At 47.0% G+C, this 23158-nt stretch overlaps 1 protein-coding gene across 2 annotated transcripts in view; it reads left to right on the top strand.

The window, feature by feature from the left end:
* The window catches only part of STK32B (serine/threonine kinase 32B), a 400430-nt gene that overhangs the window by 309059 nt on the left and 68213 nt on the right, over positions 1-23158 (top strand). For both annotated transcript variants that reach the window (XM_004770541.3, XM_004770542.2), the window contains one exon: positions 14316-14353. In XM_004770541.3, the coding sequence (XP_004770598.1) occupies positions 14316-14353 (38 nt within the window). The remainder of the gene's footprint in view (positions 1-14315; positions 14354-23158) is intronic.

Raw genomic sequence — 23158 nt, 5'->3', positions numbered from 1 at the left:
TGTTCAAAGGAGGAGCTGAGCTATGAGTTCCAGAAGGGATTGTGGAGGAGCTGAGAGCAGGGCAGGTGAGGGAAGAGGGGAGGGCTGGGGATGTGTTGCCGGGAGGGATCCAACTCCAGGGGATGAGATGTGGCTGTGATCTTGTGCCCAACATAAAAGGAAGAGAGGGCCAGTAGATTAGACCCTATGGTCCCAAGGCAGGACACTATGATGAGTTGTCAGTGCTAAGAGTGTAAGGACGGCATTTTTCTTGGGGCTCTGGGGCTCCCTCTCCACTCCTACAGATGGACTGATTCCGTCAGGGAAGGGGGACTTTTCCAGAGGCCAGCCATGTTCTGGACAAGTTATGAAACGTTACTAGGTTCAAGATTCTTCAGCTGGAATCTGAAAATAATGACCCTGAGCCCAGGGCTATTGTGGAGACAATTGGTGAGGTGCAGTCATTCTCAAGGATCCCCAGGTCTTTTTGTCACACTTAAAGTAAAGAAAAAAGCTTCTGGTCCCGAGCCCCCCACCGTCAAATGCTTTGTCCACAGCATTCTCCAGGAACCCCCTCCCAACTGTCTCTCTCAAGCAGTCCCCTCCACAGCTCTTCTGTGATCTTCCCCCAGGGCATGGAGTGCATGTCTGTCTCTGCCTGTGTACCTCCTTCCTGCTAGAATGTAAGCCTTGTTTATTGACTCCAGATATCCTGTTTTATTCACTGCCGTACCCACAGGCACCTGGACCATTGTAAGCAGAGGAGGTGTCAGTAAATGTGCCTTGAATGCCCAAAAGATGTCAGTGGAGCCCAGAGCCCTGCCCACTGCGTGGTGGTGAACTGGTCTGGAGGGATGAGTTAATAGGAAGAGCAGTGGACACAGGAGAAGCAAGTTCTCAGCAGCACAGAGAGCACTGGCCGTGGAGATGGATCAACCCTGACCTGAGTCCAGTTGAAAGGCACATATTTGTGATTTAGAGCAAGTAGTTGCACCTCTCAGTTATTTGTAGTAAACACAATTATGTCTTAGGTCTGTTTTAGCTCTAAAATACCTTTGTCTTTATCAGTGACTCAGATAAAATCCACGCTATTGAGTTTATGACAGTAGGGAAAGCAAAGTTCAAATCCCAGTCCTGGTGCCTCTTTACGGGGTTGCCCCAGGAAGTTACTTGCTCTTCTGAATGTTAGTGTCTTCATCTGGAAGACAATGGGACCATTCCTGGTGGTGGCCAGGCCTCACCCTACCTCCGCACTGCTGTATTCCAGTAGCAACCCTACGGATGTATGATTAGGTCCTAATATGGTCATGAACTCTCCCCAGCGTTTGCCTCAGAAAGGAATTCTGGGATTATGAATGTAAGGCCCGTAGTCTGAACATTGTAACAGAAAAGGAAAGAATTGGGTGCCATGGGGGAGCAGAGCACCACTCAGGCCCAGCCACTCAGAACCCAGCAGGATTACTGAATCCGGGAGGAGAGCACAAAACCAAATCATTGTGATGATTTATAAGCTGCCCAAAGTGAAATAAAATGAGCTCTGGTCTTTGGGAAAGCTGAGTCCTGGAGGATCCCTGCCTGGACCAGGGCCCTGAGCCCCAGGCTGGGACCTGACCCTCACTGGGCCTATGCCTCTGGGACCCCTAGGAACCCCTGCACTCAAATATTAGAGTTCTGACCAATGTTCACCCAGCGCCTCCTGACGAGTTTATAGATTTAGTAACTTAATCAATAGTGGTTGAACACTTAACATGTGCTTAGTACCGTGCCAGGGCTGTGAATCTAGGTATGGGTCTTGCTTTGATGGGATTCAGAGCCCACTGAGAGACAAAGGCCTCAATAGATCATCACACACATGGATGCTGACCGTGGTCACCGCTGTGACAGTGACATGAAGGAACGAGATGATTCTGGACTGGAACCTGGTCCAAGGAGGCCTTCTTTATGGGAGTGACAGTGAGCAAGACCAGACAGAAACTGAGGAGTGCTCCAAGTACACAGACATGAAGACTGTGATGGAGGAGATGCCTGCCCAGGTTGGCCAACATCTCCACCCCAACATCTCCACCCCACCCTGAACAGGGATGAGAAAGAGCTCAAGATGGGAATCAGAGGAGCTGGGTTCAAATCCCCCTGCTACTCTTTCATTATAACTAAGCAGGAGTCACTTTGCTGCTCTAGGCTTCTGTTCCCTTGCTCATGAAAGGAAGATGAAGCTGGTTCTCAGGACTGTCAGGGGGATTACAGGAATTGCAGGTGGGAAGGGGTTTTGTGAACTGTAAAATTGTGCATATGGCAGAGGTGGTCCTAATCACGTCGCCCAGCTCTTCTGTCTTCCTGTCTATCACATCCTGTTTCCTCTAAATTCCTCTTAAGTAGGAGTGGGTCGGGCTGGGAGAAATAATCACCATTTATTGAGCACATACTGTATGCTAGGAACTGAGCCAGTTCTTTACGTACATGATTTCATTTTCTCCCCATTTTACAGATAGGGAAAACTGAGACTCCAGTAGTCATAGAGTAAGGATTTAAACCAGCATCCATGTGGGAAGGGCTCAGAGTTTTATGCAGCATCCCAGGATGTCTGTGCTAGCATCATGTTCTTCCATACACTCTTCTTGTTCTCCATACGCCATGGAAGGCTCTCACCTTGAATTTGCAGTCTGGTGGAGAAGGCTGACTCATGGACACATAACAGCAGTTCAGGCTTCTAGGAGCAACTAAAAGTGGTAATGCTGAGTTGGGTGGATCTCCAAGGGCTTCATGGACCCCTCCTGGCCTGATTGGTGACCCCCACACTGCATCTCAGACTATGTGTTGGGTATGTCGTCAGGCTCACCCGTCCATGAGTGAATTAATTGAGCCCAGTGCATCCTTGAGCATGTTTGTGAATCCTGAAAGCTTCAGTCTCCATGAGATATACTTGGGAATAATTAACCGAATGCAATTGCCTTACACCCCGACCCGTGGAGAGGCAGAGCCCTTGAACTGGATTAATCAGTGTCAACCATGCTGATGTTTGTTCTTTGCAGGATTAAAGGAAAATGAACCATCCCCAAGCATGGCTTAACCAGCTGCTCTCTCTCTTCCAAATAATAGAGAGAGAGGAAAAGGACTTGGCTGGAGGCAAAGCATGGGGCTTAGCCAGATGTAAGACAAAACTACCTTCCTAGGTTGTGTGTACCTAGGAATGCTTTCATGCTTTTAGACCAAGACGTGGGTCTCTAACCAATATGTCCTGCCTCTACCATGGGCTACTCTGTGGCCTCATTGCACTCAGCCTCGGTTTTACTGACCAATGACAGGGATAATAATATTGCTTACCTATTGAGCTTTGAGGGAATGCCACTGCAAAATACCACAGACTGGGTGGCTTTAAAAAGATAAAGTTACTTCCTCACAATCCTGGAGGCTGGATTTTGAGATCAAGGTTTCAGAAGGGTGGGTTCTTCTGAGGCCTCTCTCAGTGACCTGTGGACGGTCGTCTTCTCCCTGTGTCCTCATAGGGTCGTTCCGCTGTGCCTCTCTGTGTCTTAATCTCTCCCTCTTATAAAGACTCCAGTTAAGCTGGATGAGGGCCCGCCCTGATGGCCTCATTTTACCTTGATTACTTCTTTACAGACCCCATCTCCAAATACAGTCACCTTCTGAGTCCCGGGGGGTGAGGACCCCAATGCATGAATTTGCAGGGGGACATGATACAGACTAGATCATGGCCCCCCAACAATGCCACGTCCTAATCCCCCAAACCCTGTGAATGGATATTTTTATACAGCAAAAGGGACTTGCATGCATGATTAAGCTAAGGATCATGAGATGGGAAAATTATTGCAGATCATCTGGGTGGGTCCAGTGTGACCACAAGTGTCCTTATAAGAAGGAGGCAAGAGGGTGGGAGTTCAGAGTAGATGTGCAGACAGAACCAAGAGACTGAGGGGAGCCAAGGCAGGACCACCAGTAGAGGAGCGTGGTGCCTCTAGAAGCTGAAAGGCAGGGAAACAGATTCCCAACCCTAGAGCTTCCAGAAGGAACACACCTTGTTGACACTTGATTTTAAGCTCCAAAGACTCATTTTGGGGTTCTGACTTTAGAACTATATGAGAAAAAAAAAATCTGTTTTGTTTTAGGTCACTAGGTTTGCAGTTAACTCGTTACAGCAGCCCCAGGAAGCGAATGCAGGTTTATGAGGATGAATGAAGCATCACAGGCTAGTGCCTGGAAACTTCAGGGTGAGGGCCAGAGTCATGCTGGGCTGTGGCAGCAGGCTGGGATAGGGGTACGCAGGGAGGGGCCGTGAGCCAAGGAGATGCTACATCCCGCAAACTGGGTGGCCTGAGACAATATGAATGTATTCTCCTGCAGTTCAGAAGTCCAAAACCAAGACGTTGACATGCTTGTCTTCCCTTGGGACTCTGAGGAAGAACCCATCCCACACCTCTCTCCCGTTGCCTGGCGGCACCAGGTGACCGTGGTTGTGGCTGCCCAACTCCGGGCTTTCCTGTCTTCACAGAGCCTTCTCTGTTTGCCTCTGTGCCTTTTCTTCTCCTTACAGGGACACCAGTTGTTGGTGTGAGGGCTGACCTAAACCAGTACAACTTCCTCTTAATTACCCCTGCAAAAACACTATTTCTAAATGACATGGGTCCACAGGTACTCAGTAGACACAAATTTGAGGGACACTGTTTGAGCCGCTCCTACTCCAAGAGGTTGCTGTTGAACCGTGTCCTAAAACCTACAGCTTGGGGGGCCGGTGGTAGTGGGGAGGGCATGCCACGGAGCGCCAAGGTTTGGCTGGGCTTTCTAAACATGCGTCTGCGGATGGTCCTGAGCCTGTGAGCACCACGCCCCACTCTGCGTGGCACCCTTACGACTTTTGGGGGGTGGAATGTCTCCTCCTGCTGTTGTACAAGGATGAGGGGGTCCTTGGCTGTTTAATGCCTCCAGCTGATGGATTTACAAGTTGACAACCACATCCAGTGTTCCCTTTTTATTTTTGAGACGACGTTAGAACTGGCCAGAGGCGCTGTAGGTATCAGAGGGCCATTAAGGGGATTTATGTAAGAAAGGACAGAGTCAGATTTATGTTTTGTAAAGCCGTTCAGGTCATATTAAAAAAAGAAATACAACCTTGTGTGGGGGTGTTGTAATAAAGAAACGTATCCTGAAATACAAATTATGTAATCGTATTTATCGAACTGGGTACTTAGAGGCGCACACTCCTCCAGCTCTGACTGCCTACTTTAGATTCCAGGAACTCATGCATTTTCTTCTTGAGATTTTTTTTTTTTTTTCTCCCAGGCAGAGAACATTGATCTAGAAACTGGGCGCCATGAGAATTGGGTCTTGTCTGCCAAGAGCTGAACTCTGACCCCCTGTAATTGTTCTTTGTTGTAAAATGGAAGCAGTGTCAGAACTAAGGGAGGTGACGTAGGAAGGTCTGTGTTGTACCTAGCACAGAGCAGCCACGGTCTGTGTAATATCCACGTAATGTAAAATAAATTGCCTCTGGCTCGTGGTGAGTGCTTGGTACAGGTTGTCTGTTAATATGTCCTGTACTACTGTTAACATGAGTGCATCGTGTAGGGGTCTGGGGTTTGTCCACGGTCCCTGCCTTCTGCAGGAAGCAGGAGAGAGAGGAGAGAAAGAAGTAAGATTTGAGTAGCCACAATGAACAGTTTCATTATAGTTTCCCAGTTTCTAGAACAGTCCATGCCAGTATGGTGAGATCCAAAATAGGAGGACCATGGTCCTCGGCTTCCTGTCCCACGTCTGCTTGCTGGTGGATGAGTGCAAGGCCCTGCTCAAGCTGGCTAAGACAGAGGTCAGCAGCGAAGATGACTCCTCCCAGTCCCTGCACAGCCCCACAAACGTCTCCGCACCTTTCCCTGGGGTTCCTCGTGTTAGCCCGGCTCACATGGATGGGTATGTCTCTCCCTCTGTTAGCAGTGAGCCTGGCTCCCGTGGGCCCGGCCCCATGCTGATTGCTCCCCTAAATCCTCACCGAAATCAAGCAGGGTCCCTGGTGTTCAGCCAGACCAGAAGGAAAACCTAGGATTCCCTCTGAGGTCTGACCCCCTGAAGTTGCCTTCCCCATCAAATAATGCTCCTCACAACTGGCCTCAACCCACCTCTCTAAACTCACCTCTCTTCATCACAGCCTCTTCCCACCACTCCGGCAAGCCTGTCTTCCCTCTGCCCAGAGCTGCGCTAATGCCCTCAGGCCTTTTCTTATCGACAGCAGACAACAGAAGTTTCTGGATCAGACGACTGGCTCACTGAATTTGTGTATTAAAATACACCAGGACACCTGGGTGGCTCAGTTGGTTAAGCATCTGCCTTCCGCTTGCCTCATGATCTCAGGGTCCTGGCATCAACACTGCGCCCAGATGGAGCTGAGCACTGAGTGGGGAGTCTGCTTCTCCCTCTCCCTCCGCCCCTGCCCCTTGTTCTCTCTCACTCTCCCTCGCACTCAAAAGAAAAAAAAAATGAAAATAAAACATGATAAAGGTAAATTCCTGTAACAGGACGTACAACAGGTGCTTTAACAACAACATGCAGAATAAACACCACCGGCGCCAGACAATCCTTGCCTTAACTGTGTCTAGTGCATACCCTCCAGCTAGGAGTGCAGAACCCAGCAGACCCGATTGTGGATTGCACGTGTAGGGCCAGAGCAAGCAAGTGGCGGGAGGCGTTCCGGGGATGCCCCTTTTCCCACCTCCACCTGCTACCTCCCTGCATGCCAGCCATGCATTTCTCCACCCACCCCCCACCCACGCTGTCCCCTTGGTAAAATAGCCACAGATTTCTTTTCACAGTTATGGCTTTTCTCCAGTTTTTGTCTTCATTGCTGCTCATGATTGCTGACTGAGGATGCTCCGAGGCGCCTGCAGAAATGTCCTCACCGCCCTCCCTCGCCCTGGGGATCAGAGCCACTCCTGTGCTGTTTTTTTGTTTTTGTTTTTGTTTTTAATAGTCCAGCTGACATTTTATGGTCTGTTTTATTTGGGGGCTGGAGAATAATTCAAGGGCAAGAACTGGGTTTTATAGCCTCGCCTGCATACTTTCCATCAAAGTGCCAGTTTGCCCAGCTCTGAAATTATGAGCCTGTCCTCAGAAAATGTCGTCACAGCCTTCCATCCACACAAAGCTCCTAACGCGCCTTCCGAACGCACAAGCCCATTTGGAAGGAGATGACGCACCAGTGCTGAGATACCATCAATGAGAAAAATAGAGCTGGAGGGAATGGCCCTGAAGCCCGCGACCCTGTGGCTCTGATAAGATGCTCTGCACCTAAAATGCTGTTCTTATTAAATCCCAAGTGACTCAGGCTCTTTGGCTGGTTTGTCTGTGTACCTTTGCTGGAGTCTGCCTGGTGAGTCTCCCATGAAAGAGATCTTTTTAAAAATGTATTTATTTATTTAAGAGAGAGAGAGAGAGAAGCAAACTCCGCACTGAACACAGAGCCCAATGCTGTCTCGGGACCCTGGAGATCATGACCTGAGCTGAAATCAAGAGTCGGACGCTTCGCCAACTGAGCCTCCCAAGTGCCTCAAAGGAGATCTAACTCCCATTCCCAAAAGCCCATTTCCCAAGTGCTCCTCAGGTCCACGGAAACAGCAGTGATGGTGACCCATCTTTTTCTGCACTCCTTTGGCTTGGGGGCCAGGTGAGGCTCGTTGTCGGCAGTCTCTCATTATCTTTACCTGCAAGAGTCAGAGACGGGCTGTTTCCATTTTCCAGATGAGGGAACGGGGCTCAAACTGCCTGAGATCATACAGCTAGTGCAGCTCTATTCTGTCGCTGCATAACAAACAGCCACGAATATAGCACCTTACACCAACTCTCGTTGACTCTCTCAGCTTCCATGGGCTGGGGTCTGGGCCCAGCTTCACTGGCTCCTCTGCTCAGCCCCAAAGCTGTGGTCCAGGGGCTGCACTCATTTCTGGACCTCTCCCAAGCTCCCATGGCTGTGGGCAGATGGCAGGCCCTTATGGCTACAGGACCAAGCTTCCCGTCTTCTCGCTGGCTCTCAGTGGCTAGAGGCACCTGCAGCTCCCACTGTGTGTCCTGCTCACACAACAGTGCCCATCTTCAAAGCCAGCAAGGAAGGACCCCTCACTCTGGCCTGCAGAGACCAAGTCTGATATGATGTCATCTTGCGGGGGAGGGGCAGACACACCTGTCACCTTCATCACATTCCCTTGGTTGGAAGCACATCACAGGTCAAATGACCCATCCAGGTGTCAACCCGATGTCACATCTTCGGAAAGTCCTTCTCTGACCTCCTCCCCAAAACAGGACCTCTTTTGATTTCTTTCCTAGATCTTCAGAGCCCTTGTCCTGACCTGGGATGTGTCATTTTTATTCACATGCACCCTGGCCTATCTCCCCTCCTGGAGCTCAAGCCTCATTCAGCTGTGTCTGTCTTGTTCACTGGTATGTCCCCAGTGACCATAGATAGGACATGCCATAAATGCTGGGGAACCGTTGGTTCACCTCCATGCTAAGAGTCGATACCAAAGGAGCTCATGCAGGCATCAGATTTAACCCACACCAGGAAGGAAGCTGGGGCAGGGGTCACCCTGGTAGCCACGGAGGGCAGGCCTGGAAGCCCTGGCAGCCTGTTCCTGAGCAGGACTCACCTGGATGGACAGCCTCTCTCCCTGGAGCCTCTGTGTCTGGTTTACCAAGCTGCTCACAACTGTGCTCTGTTTGGTCCTCATGATATGCGATATGGTGGACGGCACTTTTCAGATGTGACCGTAGGCTCCGTGAATGGTGGACCTGTCCAAGGTCATGCTGTGGTCTGTGGGGGACCCTGGCTGCCCTCTTGAGACGGGCCAGCCTCCTCCATTGGCTCCCCTTCTCACAGCTGGCTGTATTTGATTCCTGTGACTGTTACAGCAAATCACTACAAAATCCGGGTATAAAATGACAGATTTATTCTCTCACTTCTGGCCCAAAGATTGAAATTGAGGTGTCAGCCAGGCCATGCTTCTCCGAAACTTCCAGGAAGAATCCCTTCCTGCTACTCACAGCTCCTGGTGCCTCGTGGCCCTCCTGGACTTCCAGCCACAGCTCTCCTATTGCTGCCTCTGTCTTCAGGAGCTCTTCTTCTGTCCTTCATGTCTGTGTGTCCAACTCTCCCTCTCCTTTCTCTTATAAAGATGGAAGCCGTGTACTGTCATTTGCAAATATCTTCTCCCATTCTGTGGGTTGCCTCTTTGTTTTGTTGACTGTTTCCTTTGCTGTGCAGAAGCTTTTGATCTTGGTGAAGTCCCAAAAGTTCATCTTCGCTTTTGTTTCCTTTGCCTTTGGAGACATATCTTGAAAGAAGTTGCTGTGGCTGATATCGAAGAGATTACTGCCTATGTTCTCCTCTAGGATTCTGATGGATTCCTGTCTCATGTTGAGGTCTTTTATCCATTTGGGGTTTATCTTTGGGTATGGTGTAAAAGAATGGTTGAGTTTCATTCTTCTACATATAGCTGTCCAGTTTTCCCAGCACCATTTATTGAAGAGACTGTCTTTATTCGACTGTATATTTTTTCCTGTTTTGTCAAAGATTATTTGACCAAGAGTTGAGGGTCCATATCTGGGCTCTGTACTCTGTTCCACTGGTCTGTATATCTGTTTTTTTTTTTTTTTACAGTATCATGATTTAATAATCCTTCCTCACTCATCGGGTCATATTTCAGGTTTTTTTTTATGGATATATTTTTTTATTAAGTTATTTATTTTTAGCATAACAGTATTCATTATTTTTTCACCACACCCAGTGCTCCATGCAATCCGTGCCCTCTATAATACCCACCACCTGGTACCCCAACCTCCCACCCCCCCCGCCACTTCAAACCCTTCAGATTGTTTTTCAGAGTCCATAGTCTCTTACTGGCATAAAAAAAGACACATAGACCAGTGGAACAGAGTATAATCTCTTCCAGTCCCGTCCATGTTGCTGCAAAAGTTGGGTATTCATCCTTTCTAATGGAGGCATAATACTCCATAGTGTATATGGACCACATCTTCCTTATCCATTCATCCGTTGAAGTGCATCTTGGTTCTTTCCACAATTTGGTGACTGTGGCCATTGCTGCTATAAACACTGGGGTACAGATGGCCCTTCTTTTCACTACATCTGTACCTTTGGGTTAAGTACCCAGTAGTGCAACTGCAGGGTCAAAGGGACGCTCTATTTTTAATTTCTTGAGGAATCTCCACACTGTTCTCCAAAGTGGCTACACCAACTTGCATTCCCACCAACAGTATAAGAAGGTTCCCCTTTCTCCACAGGGGTGGGAGCTTGGGGGAGCCAGGTGGTGGGTATTATAGAAGGCACGGATTGTATGGAGCAGTGGGTGTGGTGCAAAAACAAGGAATACCGTTATGCTGAAAATAAAAAAATAAATAAACAATGACTCTTGAAACAATGAAAAAATAAAATTAAATTTTAAAAAAATAAATAAATAAAAAGAAGAGCATCCAACTCTTGATCTCAGGGTCATGAGTTTCAGCCCCATGATAAGTGTAGAGATTATTTAAGTAAATAAACTTAAAAAAAAAAAGATTAAAAAAAGAATATTCAGGAAGATTTTATCAGATGCTTTTTCTGCATCAATTGAGAGGACCATGTGGTTCTTCTCTCTTCTCTCATTGACTCATGCTATGACATTCATTGATTTGTGAATGTTGAGCCACCTTGCATCCCATGGATAAATCCCACGTGGTCATGGTGGATAATCTTTTTTTTATTATTAATTTATTTATTTTCAGCATAACAGTATTCCTTATTTTTTCACCACACCCAGTGCTCCATGCAATCCGTGCCCTCTATAATACCCACCACCTGGTACCCCAACTGCCCACCCACCCCCACCACTTCAAACCCCTCAGATTGTTTTTCAGAGTCCATAGTCTCTCATGATTCACCTCCCCTTCCAATTTACCCCAACTCCCTTCTCCTCTGTTGGATCCTATTAGCTAGAATCTTGTTGAGAATCTTGACATTCATATTCATCAGGAGTATTGGTCTGAAATTCTTTTTGATGGGGTATTTGCCTGGTTTGGGTATCAGGGTAATGCTGGCTTCATAGAAAGAATCTGTGAGTTTTCCTTCTGTTTCTATTTTTTTGAAACAGTTTCAGGAAAATAGGTGTTATTTCTTCTTTGACTGTTTGGTAGAATTCCCCAGGAAATCCATCAGGTCCTGGGCTTTTTTTTTTTTTTTTTTTTTTTTGGAAAAACCTTTAAAACCTTTTTGGAAGGTTTTTAATCACTGCTTCAATATCATTACTAGATATTGGTCTATTCATATTGTCAATTTCTTCCTGTTTCAGGCTTGGAAGTTTATAGGTTTCCAGAAATGCATCCATTTCTTCTAGGTTGCTTAACTTATTGGCATATAGCTGTTGATAATAATTTCTGATGATTGTTTCTATTTCCTTGTTGTTAGTCATGGTCTCTCCCTTTTCATTCACAATTTTATTAATTTAGGTCCTTTCTCTTTTCTTTTGGATTAATTTGGCCAGTGGTTTATCGATCTTATTGATTCTTTCAAAGAACCAGCTTCTAGATTCATTGATATGTTCTAGTGTATCTCTAATTTCCATCTCATTGATCTCTGCTCTACTCTTGATTATTTCCCTTCTTATGTGTGGGGTTGGCTTAATTCGTTGTCAATTTTCCAGTTATTTAAGGTGTAAAGAGAGCTGGTGTGTTTAGGATTTTTCCATTTTTTTTGAGTGAGGCTTGGATGGCTATGTATTTCCCCCCTTAGGACCGCCTTTGCTGTATCCCATAGGTTTTGGACCAATGTGTCTTCATTCTCATTGGTTTCCATTAATTATTTAAGTTCTTCTTTGATTTCTTGGTTGATCCAAACACTCTTGAGCAGGGGTATCTTTAGCTTCCAAGTGTTTGAATTCCTTCCAAACTTTTTCTTGTGGTTGAGTTCCAGTTTCAAAGCATTATGGTCTGAGAATACGCAGGGAATAATCTCAGTCTTTTGGTATCAGTTGAGCCCTGATTTGTGACCCAGTATGCGGTCTATTCTGGAGAAAGTCCCATGGGCATTCGAGAAGAATGAATATTCTGTTGTTTTAGGGTGGAATGTTCTGTACATATATCTATGAGGTCCATCTGGTCCAATGTGTCATTCAAAGCTGTTGTTTATTGATTTTCTGCTTGGATGATCTGTCTATTACTGATATTGGTGTGTTAAGATCTTTTACAATTAATGTATTCATTTCAATATGACTATATTTTGATTAATGGTAGGCTTATGTAGTTGGCTACTCCCATATTGGGGACCTAAATACTTAAATTGTTTTATCTTCTTGGTGGATAGAACCTTTAAGAATGATATAGTGTCCTTCTGTATCTCTGACTATAGTCTTTAGCTTAAAATCTAATTTATCTCATATAAGAATCGCTACCCCAACTTTCTTTTGAAGCTCATTGACAGGGAAGATAGTTCTCCATCCCTTCACTTTCAGTCTGGATGTATCTTCAGGTTCCAATTGTGTCTCTTGTAGACAGCATATGGACAGGTCCTGTCTTTTTATACAGTCTGCAACCTTGTATCATTTTATGGAAGCATTTAGGCTATTCACATTGAGAGTGATTATTGAAAGATTAGTTTTTATTGGCATCATATTGCCTGTGAAGTCCTTGTTTCTACAGATTGTCTCTAAAGTTCTATGAGACAGATAGATGGTGGGACAGAGTAGAGAGTCCAGATATGGACCTGCAACTCTATGGCAAATAATCTTCAACAAAGCAGGAAAAAAAATCCAGTGGAAAAAGACAGTCTCTTCAATAAATGGTGCTGGGAAAATTGGACAGCTATGTATGGAAGAATAAAGCTTGACCATTCTCCCACACCACACGCAAAGATAAACGTGAAATGGATAAAAGACCTCAACGTGAGGCAGAAGTCTATCAAAATCCTAGAGGAGAACATAGGCAGTAACCTCTTCAACATCAACCACAGCAACTTCTTTCAAGACATGTCTCCAAAGACAAAGGAAACAAAAAGGAAAATGAACTTTGGGGACTTCATCAAGATCAAAAGCTTCTGCACAGCAAAGAAAACAGCCAGCAAAACAAAGAGACAACCCACAGAATGGGAGAAGATATTTGCAAATGACACTACAGACAAAGGGCTGATATCCAAGATCTATAAAGAACTCCTCACACTCAACACACCCAAAACAGATAATCATGTCAAAAAATGGGCAGAAGACATGAACAGACACTTCACCAAAGAAGACATACAAATGGCTAATAGATACATGAAAAACGTTCATCATTATTAACCATCAGGGAGATTCAAATCAAAACCACATTGAGATTCAAATCAAAACCTTACACCAGTTAGAATGGCCAAAATTAATGAGACAGTAAACAACAATTGCTGGAGAGGATGTGGAAAAAGGGGAACCCTCTTACACTGTTGGTGGCAATGCAAATTGGTGCAGCCACTTTGGAAAGCAGTATGGATATTCCTTAAGAAATTAAAAATAGAGCTACCCTATGACCCAGCAATTGCACTACTGGCTTTTTACCCCTAAGATACAGATGTTGTGAAAAGAAGGACCATCTGTACCCCAGGGTTCATAGCAGCAATGGCTACAATCGCCAAACTATGGAAATAGCCAAGATGTCCTTCAATGGATGAATGGATAAAGAATATATGGTCCACATATACAAGGGAATATTGCACCTCCAGATAGGATGAATACCCAACCTTTGTATCAGCATGGGCGGGACTGGAGGAGATCATGCTTAGTGAAATAAGTCAAGCAGAGAAAGTCAACTATTATATGATTTCACTTACTTGTGGAGCATAAGGAATAACATGGAGGACATTAGGAGAAGGAAAGGAAAACTGAATTGGGGGAAATCGGAGGGGGAGATGAAAGCATAAGAGACTGTGGACTCTGAGAAACAAACTAAGGGTTTTGGAAGGGAAGGGGGTGGGGGGATGGGTGACTCTGGTGGTGGGTATTAAGGAGGGCACGTATTGTATGGAGCACTGGATGTGGTGCATAAACAATGAATCTTGGAACACTGAAAAAAAATAAAATTAAATCTAAAAAAATAGAAAGAATATTGAGGAAGAAAATATTCACACAGTTGACTTGCAATTGTGCAAAACAAGAAGGGAGAATACAAGCCCTCTGTTATCCTAATTACTTCCCAGCTCCCTGTCTGGGCCTCATGCTGAGGGAGAGACAGGCACTCTGATGTTGTCAGGCATTTGTCCCCAAGCATCATGTTTGTTGTGTGCTCATCAATAGAAATCACGTTGTCAGCCTATTTGTTTTCTCTTCCAGAGACATCAAGCCAGACAACATCTTGCTGGATGAACACGGTAAGCCTGTTATGTATGCTTTACAGAGACTCTTCCAGTGGGAAGTTTGAGGCTCTGGGACTGAGGTCCTGGGGAGTTGGATTTGAGGGCTGACTAGAAAGCCTTTTTTGTTTAATTCTGGTGGAGAAACATCTGTGTAATTTCTGGTCTGTGTCCTGCACAGTGAGTTAAGCCCAGTGTATTGGAAGATCTCATGTCCTGGTGGGAGGATGATGGGGGCAGAAGTGGGTATGAGATGTAGGGCGGGAAATTTCCCCCACCTGTGGAAAAGTCACTTCCCTCTCTGAGCCTCAGTGTCATCTGTGAAGCAAAATGGTGTCCACCTTCCAGATTATCATGGGTATCAAAGGGCATCCTTTCTGCCTGGCAAGCCAGGAATCAGGAATCAATAACCCACGAAGCCTTCCCTCCTCCTGGCTTCTCAAGCCTTCATGTGCATATAGGCCCTGATTCAGTTGGTCTGAGGTAGGGCCAAGAATCTGCCTCTCTAATGGCTCCCAGGTGAAGCTAATGCCGCTGAACAATGGACCACACTTTGAGAAGCAAGACTCCATGCCCCATTTTGATCTCATTGGAATCTCTTGGGGGAACTTAGGAAGAATCAAAAGCCCATCCCTGCCTCGCTTCAGTGAGTCTGGGCCTCTGTGTTTGGCTCACTCCCAGGGCTGTGATGCCCATCACAGTCAGGACCATAGGTCTAGGGCATGACCCAATAATGCACGTCTCAGCTGATCTGACAGCCTATGGCGACCTTGCAGCCAACTGTCACAGCAGCCTTGAACACTAAATTCAGTGACATTGCTGTGGGGGCCTCATCCCCAAGGGCTTTCTGGAGGATGGGATGGAGTGAACAGCTGGGAAGTTTCCTAGGGGTGCTGCTGCCTCATGCAGGGGTGAGTCTGCAGCCTCTTCTACACCCTCCTCTGAGCCTCCCTCCCTGACCCCAGCAGGTACAGGCTTTGGCTCCTTCTAGAAGCCCCTCTAGGACACCATATGTGTGCCCAGTGTATCATGGGGAATCTTACCGCACTGTGTAAGCTCCTTGATACTGGGAGGTGGATTGGGAGTGGTTGAATTTGGGCTCAAATCTTCTGCCAGAAGACGAAACCAGCCTGGGTGCTTTGGGGCAGGGAGTTGAAATTCCTGTGCTTCAGAATGAATGGTCAGTGGTGACCTTAAGATGCCAGGGAACCTGAGTAAAGTTGAGGATGCAAATCAAGGCCCTCATTTGCATATATAGGTCAAGATCCCCAGATGTGGTGCTCAGCTGACCCCCCAACTATCCATGTGTCTTTGGGCAAGTCACTTCACCCTTCTGAGTTTGGGTCTTCACAGCAGTAAACGAGAAGCAGTAGGGCCTTGCAGGGATAAGACAAAACAGTGAAGGGTCAGCTGCCAGCATGGCATCAGGGTATAAAAGGTGTTCAGAAACAGGTGAGTCATGGTAACAAGGGGCCCTGGCTGTGTTATTCAGGACAGATAACAGGGATATCCTGGAAGTCAGGGGTTTGGACTCAGGGTCCTGTCCCAACAATTGACAGAGACCTTTGGGTAAAGACCTTTCAGGGCCCTGAATATCTTCCAGAAGCAAAATGAAGGTGAGAACACAATTCAATAGGAATAATTCAGCCATATCATCTACAAAGAAATGAGCCCCAGGCCTACGTGACTTCCCAGTTCATGCCTGATCCTCCCAACCCCTGGCCCCTGTGTTCCTGCAGCCAGTGCACACAAGGACACAGGCAGGCAGCCATCCTTTGTGTTTCCTCATTCTTGAGCCCTGGATGTCCATCCATCCCTCCCCTACTCCCCTTCCACACTTATTCTTACCTCTCCACTCAGCCCCTTTCCACTTTCCTTCCAGACCTCCCCTCAACTCTCTGAAAGCCCCATCCTCCACCCTTCCCACGTGACTTTCGTGGTGTTCCAATCCCACCTCTGGCTTTGCAGCATCCCACATACTCCCCAAGGGTTTGTGGACCCAGCCTCCTTAATCTTATTAAGTTCCTATTTCACTGGGACATCTCTTCTCAGTGTTAGGACACGGCACTGAAACACTATTTCACACTGAAGAGTGAAGGACTCATTCACCGTCTCCATCTTTAACATTTATTGAGTGCCTTTTCAGGCAGTGCAGAAGGGAAATTTTGGAGCATGGAATTCTCCATAGAACACAAGTTTTCTCCCCTAAGAGACTGTGGCCATGGTCCTCCTTTTCCTGATTTATCTCAGGAGCCATTCATCTGCTTTTTTCTTTCTTAGTCATTTTCGCCTTTTTTACTGTGGGCTCTTTTGAGGTGTGTTTAACAAATTTAAAAAATTGTATATTGTAGGTTGCACAATGTGATATTTTAAAGGTGTACAACATAATGATTTGATGTATGTATGTATATATTTTGAAATGATTACCTCAATCACATTAATTAGCTATCCACCACCTCACACAGGTACCTTTTCACATTGCGTATTGTGAGAACACTTAAGATTGACCTTCTTGGCAAGTTTCAAAAATGTAATACAGCATTACTAACTATAGTCTCCATAAAAAACATCAGATCCTCTTGACCTTTTCTTAATTGCATTACAAAAAAGTACAGAACAGATGCTACGTGTTGCTATTTAAAGAGGGGTTGTTTTTTTTTTTTAAGATTTTATGTATTTATTTGAGAGAATGAAAGAGAAAGATCACAGGGAGTGTTGCAGGGGGAGAGAGGGAGAAGCAGACTCCCCACTGAGCAGGGAACCCAATGTGGGACTTGATCCCAGGACCCTGAGATCATGACCTGAGTTGAAGGCAGATGCTTAACCCACTGAGCCACCCAGGTGGCCTGCTATTTTTTTTTTAAGATTTTATTTATTTATTTGACAGAGAGAGATCACAAGTAGGCAGAAAGGCAGGCTGAGAGAGAGAGGAGAAAGCAGGCTCCCCACTGAGCAGAGAGCCCAATGCAGGGCTTGATCCCAGGACCCTGGAATCACAACTTGAGCCGAAGGCAGAGGCTTTAACCCACTGAGCCACCCAGGCACCCCTGCCCTGCTACTTAAAGAGTTTAATCGTGGATCTCATTGTCTATATTCTCTGAGAGCAAGTTTGTCGGCTGTGTTTATAATGAAATATAAACATAGTTAAATAAATGCATTAATATCTTAGTAATAACATTCCCGTTCTGCTGTTTACACAAAATCCAATGCTCTCCGATAAGCTTTTCTGCTCCCCCTGTGTCTGCTGTCCTTTCTGATCCTTCAGACTGCATTTTGTCTTCTCTAACAGGCACTGTAATTCTCTTCTGAGCTGTGGGGTATTCTTGGTCAGCAGCTAAAGCAGAGAGAGACCATACCTGGAGTAAAATGAAGTTGAAGGAAGAAAGACCATCTTAGGGAAGCATGGGGAAGGGGGTTGAGTATAGGTTAGGGCTGAGGGCACACAGCTCAAGGAGATGGGGATTTAAAGCAGCAAAGGGAAGGGGTAGGGTTATCTCCTTTTTCTATTGGGACAATAAGGCTTCCATAATGAATAACCATATGACTTTAATGCATAAACAAGGACATCTAGTACGCTCACAGATCTATGAGTTAAGCTTTTGTAGGCAATTCTTGCTCCTAAGACTGAGGTCAGGTGGGGTCAGCTGTGCCGCTCTGGTAGTGTTGGCTGTGCTCACGTCTGAGGGTTGTCTGCTTCCGGCTGGTACATGTTTGGCCTTGGCCGGGCAGCTCAGCCCTGCTCTAATGGCTCATCTTGCAGGTGGCCAGGCCCATATGGCCTCACAAGGCCGCAATAGCAACAGAAGCATAGAAAGCCCATCCCCTCAAGCCTGTGTCACATTTGCTCCCATCCTAGAGGGCAAAGCAAGTCCTGAGCTGACCTAGAGTGGGGTTGGGGGGATAGCACAGTAACCCAGCTAGATGTCTGAGACCAAGCAGGGAAAGAGGGGGAGAGCTGCAGCAGTTAACACATCTGGAAGAGACAAGTGGAAATGGAAGAGTTTCCTGCACAGATGGGCCCGTGGGTCTTTTCCATCTTGGGAGCTCCACTCCTGCAAAGATGAACAAAGAGTCAAGAGTCGGAAAAGCCTGCATTTCTGGCCTGGGTGTCCCTAAGGGCCCTTGTTCGAAGTACGCTGATTCTCTAGCCCTTGACATCTGAATTTCGGGAAACTGATCCTTTGATTTTTGTAGACCTGTCATAGGCCACCCATTGTGCCAGGTGACCCAAAGGACAGGGTCTAGGGTGGCTGTTATTATGTCACATGGGAACTGTAAAAAGTCCTGGGGCAGAGCCCCACCCACAGAAGTGATTTATTTTGCAGGAGAGAGTGCTGGGTGGGGGAGTTTTTAAGGTCTGTGGTGGTTCTAAGGTATAGCCAGGGCCGAGGGAGGGACAGAGAGCAAACCCACAGGGTCAGTGCTGGGACAGGGCAGGGATGGGACTGGGTGAAAATAGAAGGACCGGGAAGGGGGGCTTCCTGGGTCTTGCAGTGTGAGTGGGGTCAACAGAACATTTGGGGGCACATGAGAGCAGGAGGCCATGAAGAGCCTGCACAGTTTAGACTTTTCACAGCTGGTTGTGAAATGTGTAACTCACTTGGGCATCAGAAAACTGACCTGAATCTTAAGCACAGGTAACAGAGCAGCTACCCCAGCAGAGGGAATTCGTTGTCTCATTTTATTAACCATGTCCTTTTTTTCCCCTGAATTCTGATGCCTGACTTCTTCACATCAGGGCCACAATCCACCTTTCCCAGTCACCCTAAGTCCAGGCACTAGACAACTAGGGACAGCCCCTGTGCCCCAGACCCCTTAAAATTATTTCTATCAGCCAGTCCTAAACCTGCTTTCCCTGCTTCACCCATTCCTTCCCACAGCAACCAACAACAGAAAGACCCCTGCCCATGTTGGTACCCTTCTCCCTCAGCTTTGTGGTTGATCCCACATTTCCTCATGTGGGCCCCCATGGCATGGCATGTCCGATTTTCTTAGGAATGATGAGAAACAAACTATCTTTTCTCCTTCCTTTCTTCTTTTTTTCTTTCTTTCTTTAGATTTTATTCATTTATTTGTCAGAGAGAGAGCGTACGCCCAAGCAGAGGGAGAAGCAGGCTCCCCACTAAGCAAGGAGCCTGATGTGGGACTTGATCCCAGGACCCTTGGGATCATGACCTGAGCCGAAGGCAGACTATCTTTTCAATGGCAGTCCTGTCCTGATCTGTTGGCCTTACTCTTCCTCGAATTTCCTATTAATTGATGTGTTTTAGAGCACTCCATAACTGCTTCAAAGACTTGATCCTTTGTCGCTAACATATTTGTGGGTAAATGTGATGAGTCTTCCCCAAAACATCAATGGCCAGCAATAGCAACACTCCCTTGTCCCTTTGTCCAAACTTTTTTTTTTTTTTCAAACATAATACAGACTGTTTCCTTCATGCCTGGAGGGAGCAATAGGACCCTTGGACATTAACAGAGTGGGCATGTGTTGTTTCTGATGTCTCAGATGCAAGGATTGGAGCAGCTGAGAAGGAAGTGGGGGACAGCCACCCAGGCATATCGGGGGCAGGGGGCAGGGCTGTTTCTAAGCCTGAAGAAACAACAGCAGTGTCATTATTTAGAGGGGGTTCTAAGAGTTTAAGGACAGAGTGCAGGAGTGAGGTTTAATTTCTGGGCGTCCTAGGGAGGTTTATAGTGTGGTTCTTTTCAGAAGACTGCAGGGAAGAGAAATTTCTGCTGCTTTAAATCCCCATCTCCTTGAGCTGTGTGCCAGCTCTCCCCCTCTTTCCCTGCCAGTGGGGATCTTAAATCCCTAATGACTCAAGTCTGGGAGTCCCTAACTCCAAGAAATAGCCCCCGTCTCAGTTTCCCAGGGCTGCTGTAACAAGTCCCACAGGTTGTTGAGAGGCTCAAACAACAGAAATGTATTGTCTCTTGTTGGAGGCTGAAAATCTGAGGTCAAGGTCTTGGTGGGCAGAAACATGACCCCTCAGAGGTGCCAGGGGTGGATCTGTTCCAGTCCTCTCTGCTAGCTTAGGGCAGTCCCTCGGCAGGGGCAGGATAATTTCAGACTCCACATGGTCTTTCCCCAAGTGCACGTCTGTGTTTTAAAGTCCCCTTTACATAAGAACACCAGTCTTACTGGCTTAGGGGCCCACCGCACCTAGTAGGAGCTCATCTTAACCAATTACAGCTGCAGTGACCCTACCCATATGAAGTCACATTCTGAGGTCATGGGAGTTAGGACTTCAACATATGAATGGGACACGGAGGCAGGGAACACAGTTCAACCCATCACAGCCCCATCTTACCCATATGGGATTTTAACAAATAAAAAATAAAACAAGGAGGTGGCAGATAAGGGCCAACATATCACCTGCATTGCTGATAAAAGCTTGCATTTGTGTGAGTCAAAAGGGGCTTCCTGCTCCAAGACCCCAGAGAGAGAAGGATTCACCTCCTACATCCAACCCAAGCTGCTCATATATGACCAAGAGCTCAGAAGACCCGATAAGACCGAGAGCTTGGAAGACCAGGTAAGACCAAGATCTTGGAAGACCAGGGGTCCCGTGCCTGCCCAGGCAGAACTCAACTCTGTAAGGCTAGTTTTTGCATCCCAAAATGACCCTTCACATAATCTCTCCTCCTCCCTTGGGGGAGTGAGAAAGGGGTGGAGAAGGGCTAAGAGTCTACGGAGGCGAAATCCTTCCTTGTGAAATTGTGAGTCTCTATGTCTCTGCTGACACCAGGTCCAAATTCCTGCTCTGCCTGAAAATGATCATCTTAATCACTTTTTGTTTCCAGAACAGTGTTTAATACCAGGCTGGAGGCACAGGGAGCCTGGCCCCTGGCTTCAGGGTGCACGTTTGTATGGAGGAGAGGCTTACATCCTGGACTGACCATGAGGGTGAGCTGTATGTAGGGAAAGCAGTGACCTGGACTCCCCCCAGGCTGGAGTGGAGGCAGCTCCACGTCCCTTATGTGCATAGCAGTCTGGGCTGCAGGGCCCTCAAGAGAAAGCAGCTTGATGATGAAGGGAGGTGGTGGGACTTGAGGTCAAACCTGCCTGGGGCTTGGATTCTGGCTCAGGGACCTTGGGTTGGACAGTCACTTCCTAGCTGTTCACACCAGTGATGAGGCCACCTTGACAAATGTCCAGCCTCAGCAAAGACCCCCATTGACCCAGCTTGTCCATCCTTTGGCTCAGTCCCAAATAGGCAGACTCTGTTTTCCTTCCACCCTGCAAACCTCTCCTGAGTGTACATTGTTGGCAGACCGTAAATCTTACTGAGAACCATAGTTGCAAGAGAGCCAGAAAATGTTCTCCCTCCCCCATTCTGGCCCTGTGATACAGGAAGTAGCAAAGAGAGGTGTGGAATGCAGTGAACATAGCACAGTGTATAAGCTTGTTGAATCACTGAAAGGCTAGAAAGGGAAAGAGAAGAAAGAGGAAGGAAAGACAGGAAAGAAGGAGGAGAGAGGGAGGAAAGGAAGGAAGGAAGAAAGAGAGAGAGAGAGAACAAGAGAGAGAAAAGAAAGAGAGTCAAGGATGCTAAGTGTCAGGAGATCATCTCCAGCCTGAGTCCTTCAGAGCAGATCACAGCTGGGAAAGCGTACCCCTGGGGATAAAAATATATGTTTATCAAAAATAAAAAATTAAAAAAAAAAAAACAGAAAACCTACAAATGGTATTCATTGTGATTAATCCATGCAATTGCATAAAATTACATGTGCAACACAGAGTGTGGGAGGAGAGGGGACTGGTCAGGCGGCCTTGGCCATAAGGCAGGGACTAATTTGTTGTCCTCCGATGTCCATGAAGATTAGTGGGAGGAGAGAGTGCCCAGGGTGTGTGATGCCGAGTGGAAGATCAGGGCCAGTGTGACATCACACTGACGTCTCAGAAGTACAGTAATTACCAGCGGGAGCCCGGAGCCTGCTGTAGGTCTCATCAACCCTGATTTTTCCCCAAGGGGCTTCCAGCTGCTTCTCTTGGGCAGCGCCACTCTGACCTCCGCTTAGGAATGACGTAGTCCCTGTAAACCAGAGAAGGTGGGGATAGAGGTTCACGAGAGACTTTACTCCAAATTCAAGTCTAATGAAAGGGAAACCCGCCGGGAATAATGTGGGAGGTGAATTCCTCTTGTAGACTGCCTTCCATCCGCACCCCCGGTCTAGTGCCCCCTAGTGGTACTACCCCAGCAGGAGTTCACGGAGAGGCATGTGGCATCCGGAGGACAGATCCAGAGAGAATTCACTCTGCTCTAGTACTCCGAGCAAACCGCTCCTTCTCCCAGGTGTGGGCTTGTAGGTCTCAGGGAGATGAGTGCACTTGCACTCACACCTCGCAGGGGGGACTTCATTACAGGAACTGAGAGGGGAGAAAGGAAGGCAAAGAGCATGGAGGACAGGAAATTGGTATTTCTGCAATGTAGCTGCGGAGGAAGAAAATGAAAATACAGCAAAATTCAAGAAGGCTTTGGTGACTTCTCTAGGAACATGTCCAGGAGGTGCCAGAGCCAGCCTGTGAAGCAGTAGTCACTGGTGACACTGAGGTGACTGGGTGGTGGCAAGGCAACTATAGCCCCAAGGAGGGACTGTGGATGGGTCTTCAGCACCTTGTAATTCCCACCATCCCCACTCCCTTAGTCCATGACACAGATCCCTGGCATTGTGGTTTCAGCCCTTCCTTCCCCTGATACTGCAGACAGGACCCGCTCCATAAATAGTCCCTGCATGAAGAAATAGGCCAGAGTCCTTGAAAGTCATATGGCTGTCAAGTATTTTTATTCTCAGAGAATAGCCCCAGTTACAATTCCCCAT

This window comes from Mustela putorius, unplaced genomic scaffold (assembly GCF_011764305.1).
Source record: "Mustela putorius furo isolate JIRA1106 unplaced genomic scaffold, ASM1176430v1.1 tig00000083_pilon_pilon_pilon, whole genome shotgun sequence".
Lineage (NCBI taxonomy): Eukaryota > Metazoa > Chordata > Mammalia > Carnivora > Mustelidae > Mustela > Mustela putorius.
The sequence above is the reverse complement of the archived record's forward strand: the minus strand, read 5'-3'. Positions and strand labels throughout refer to the sequence as shown.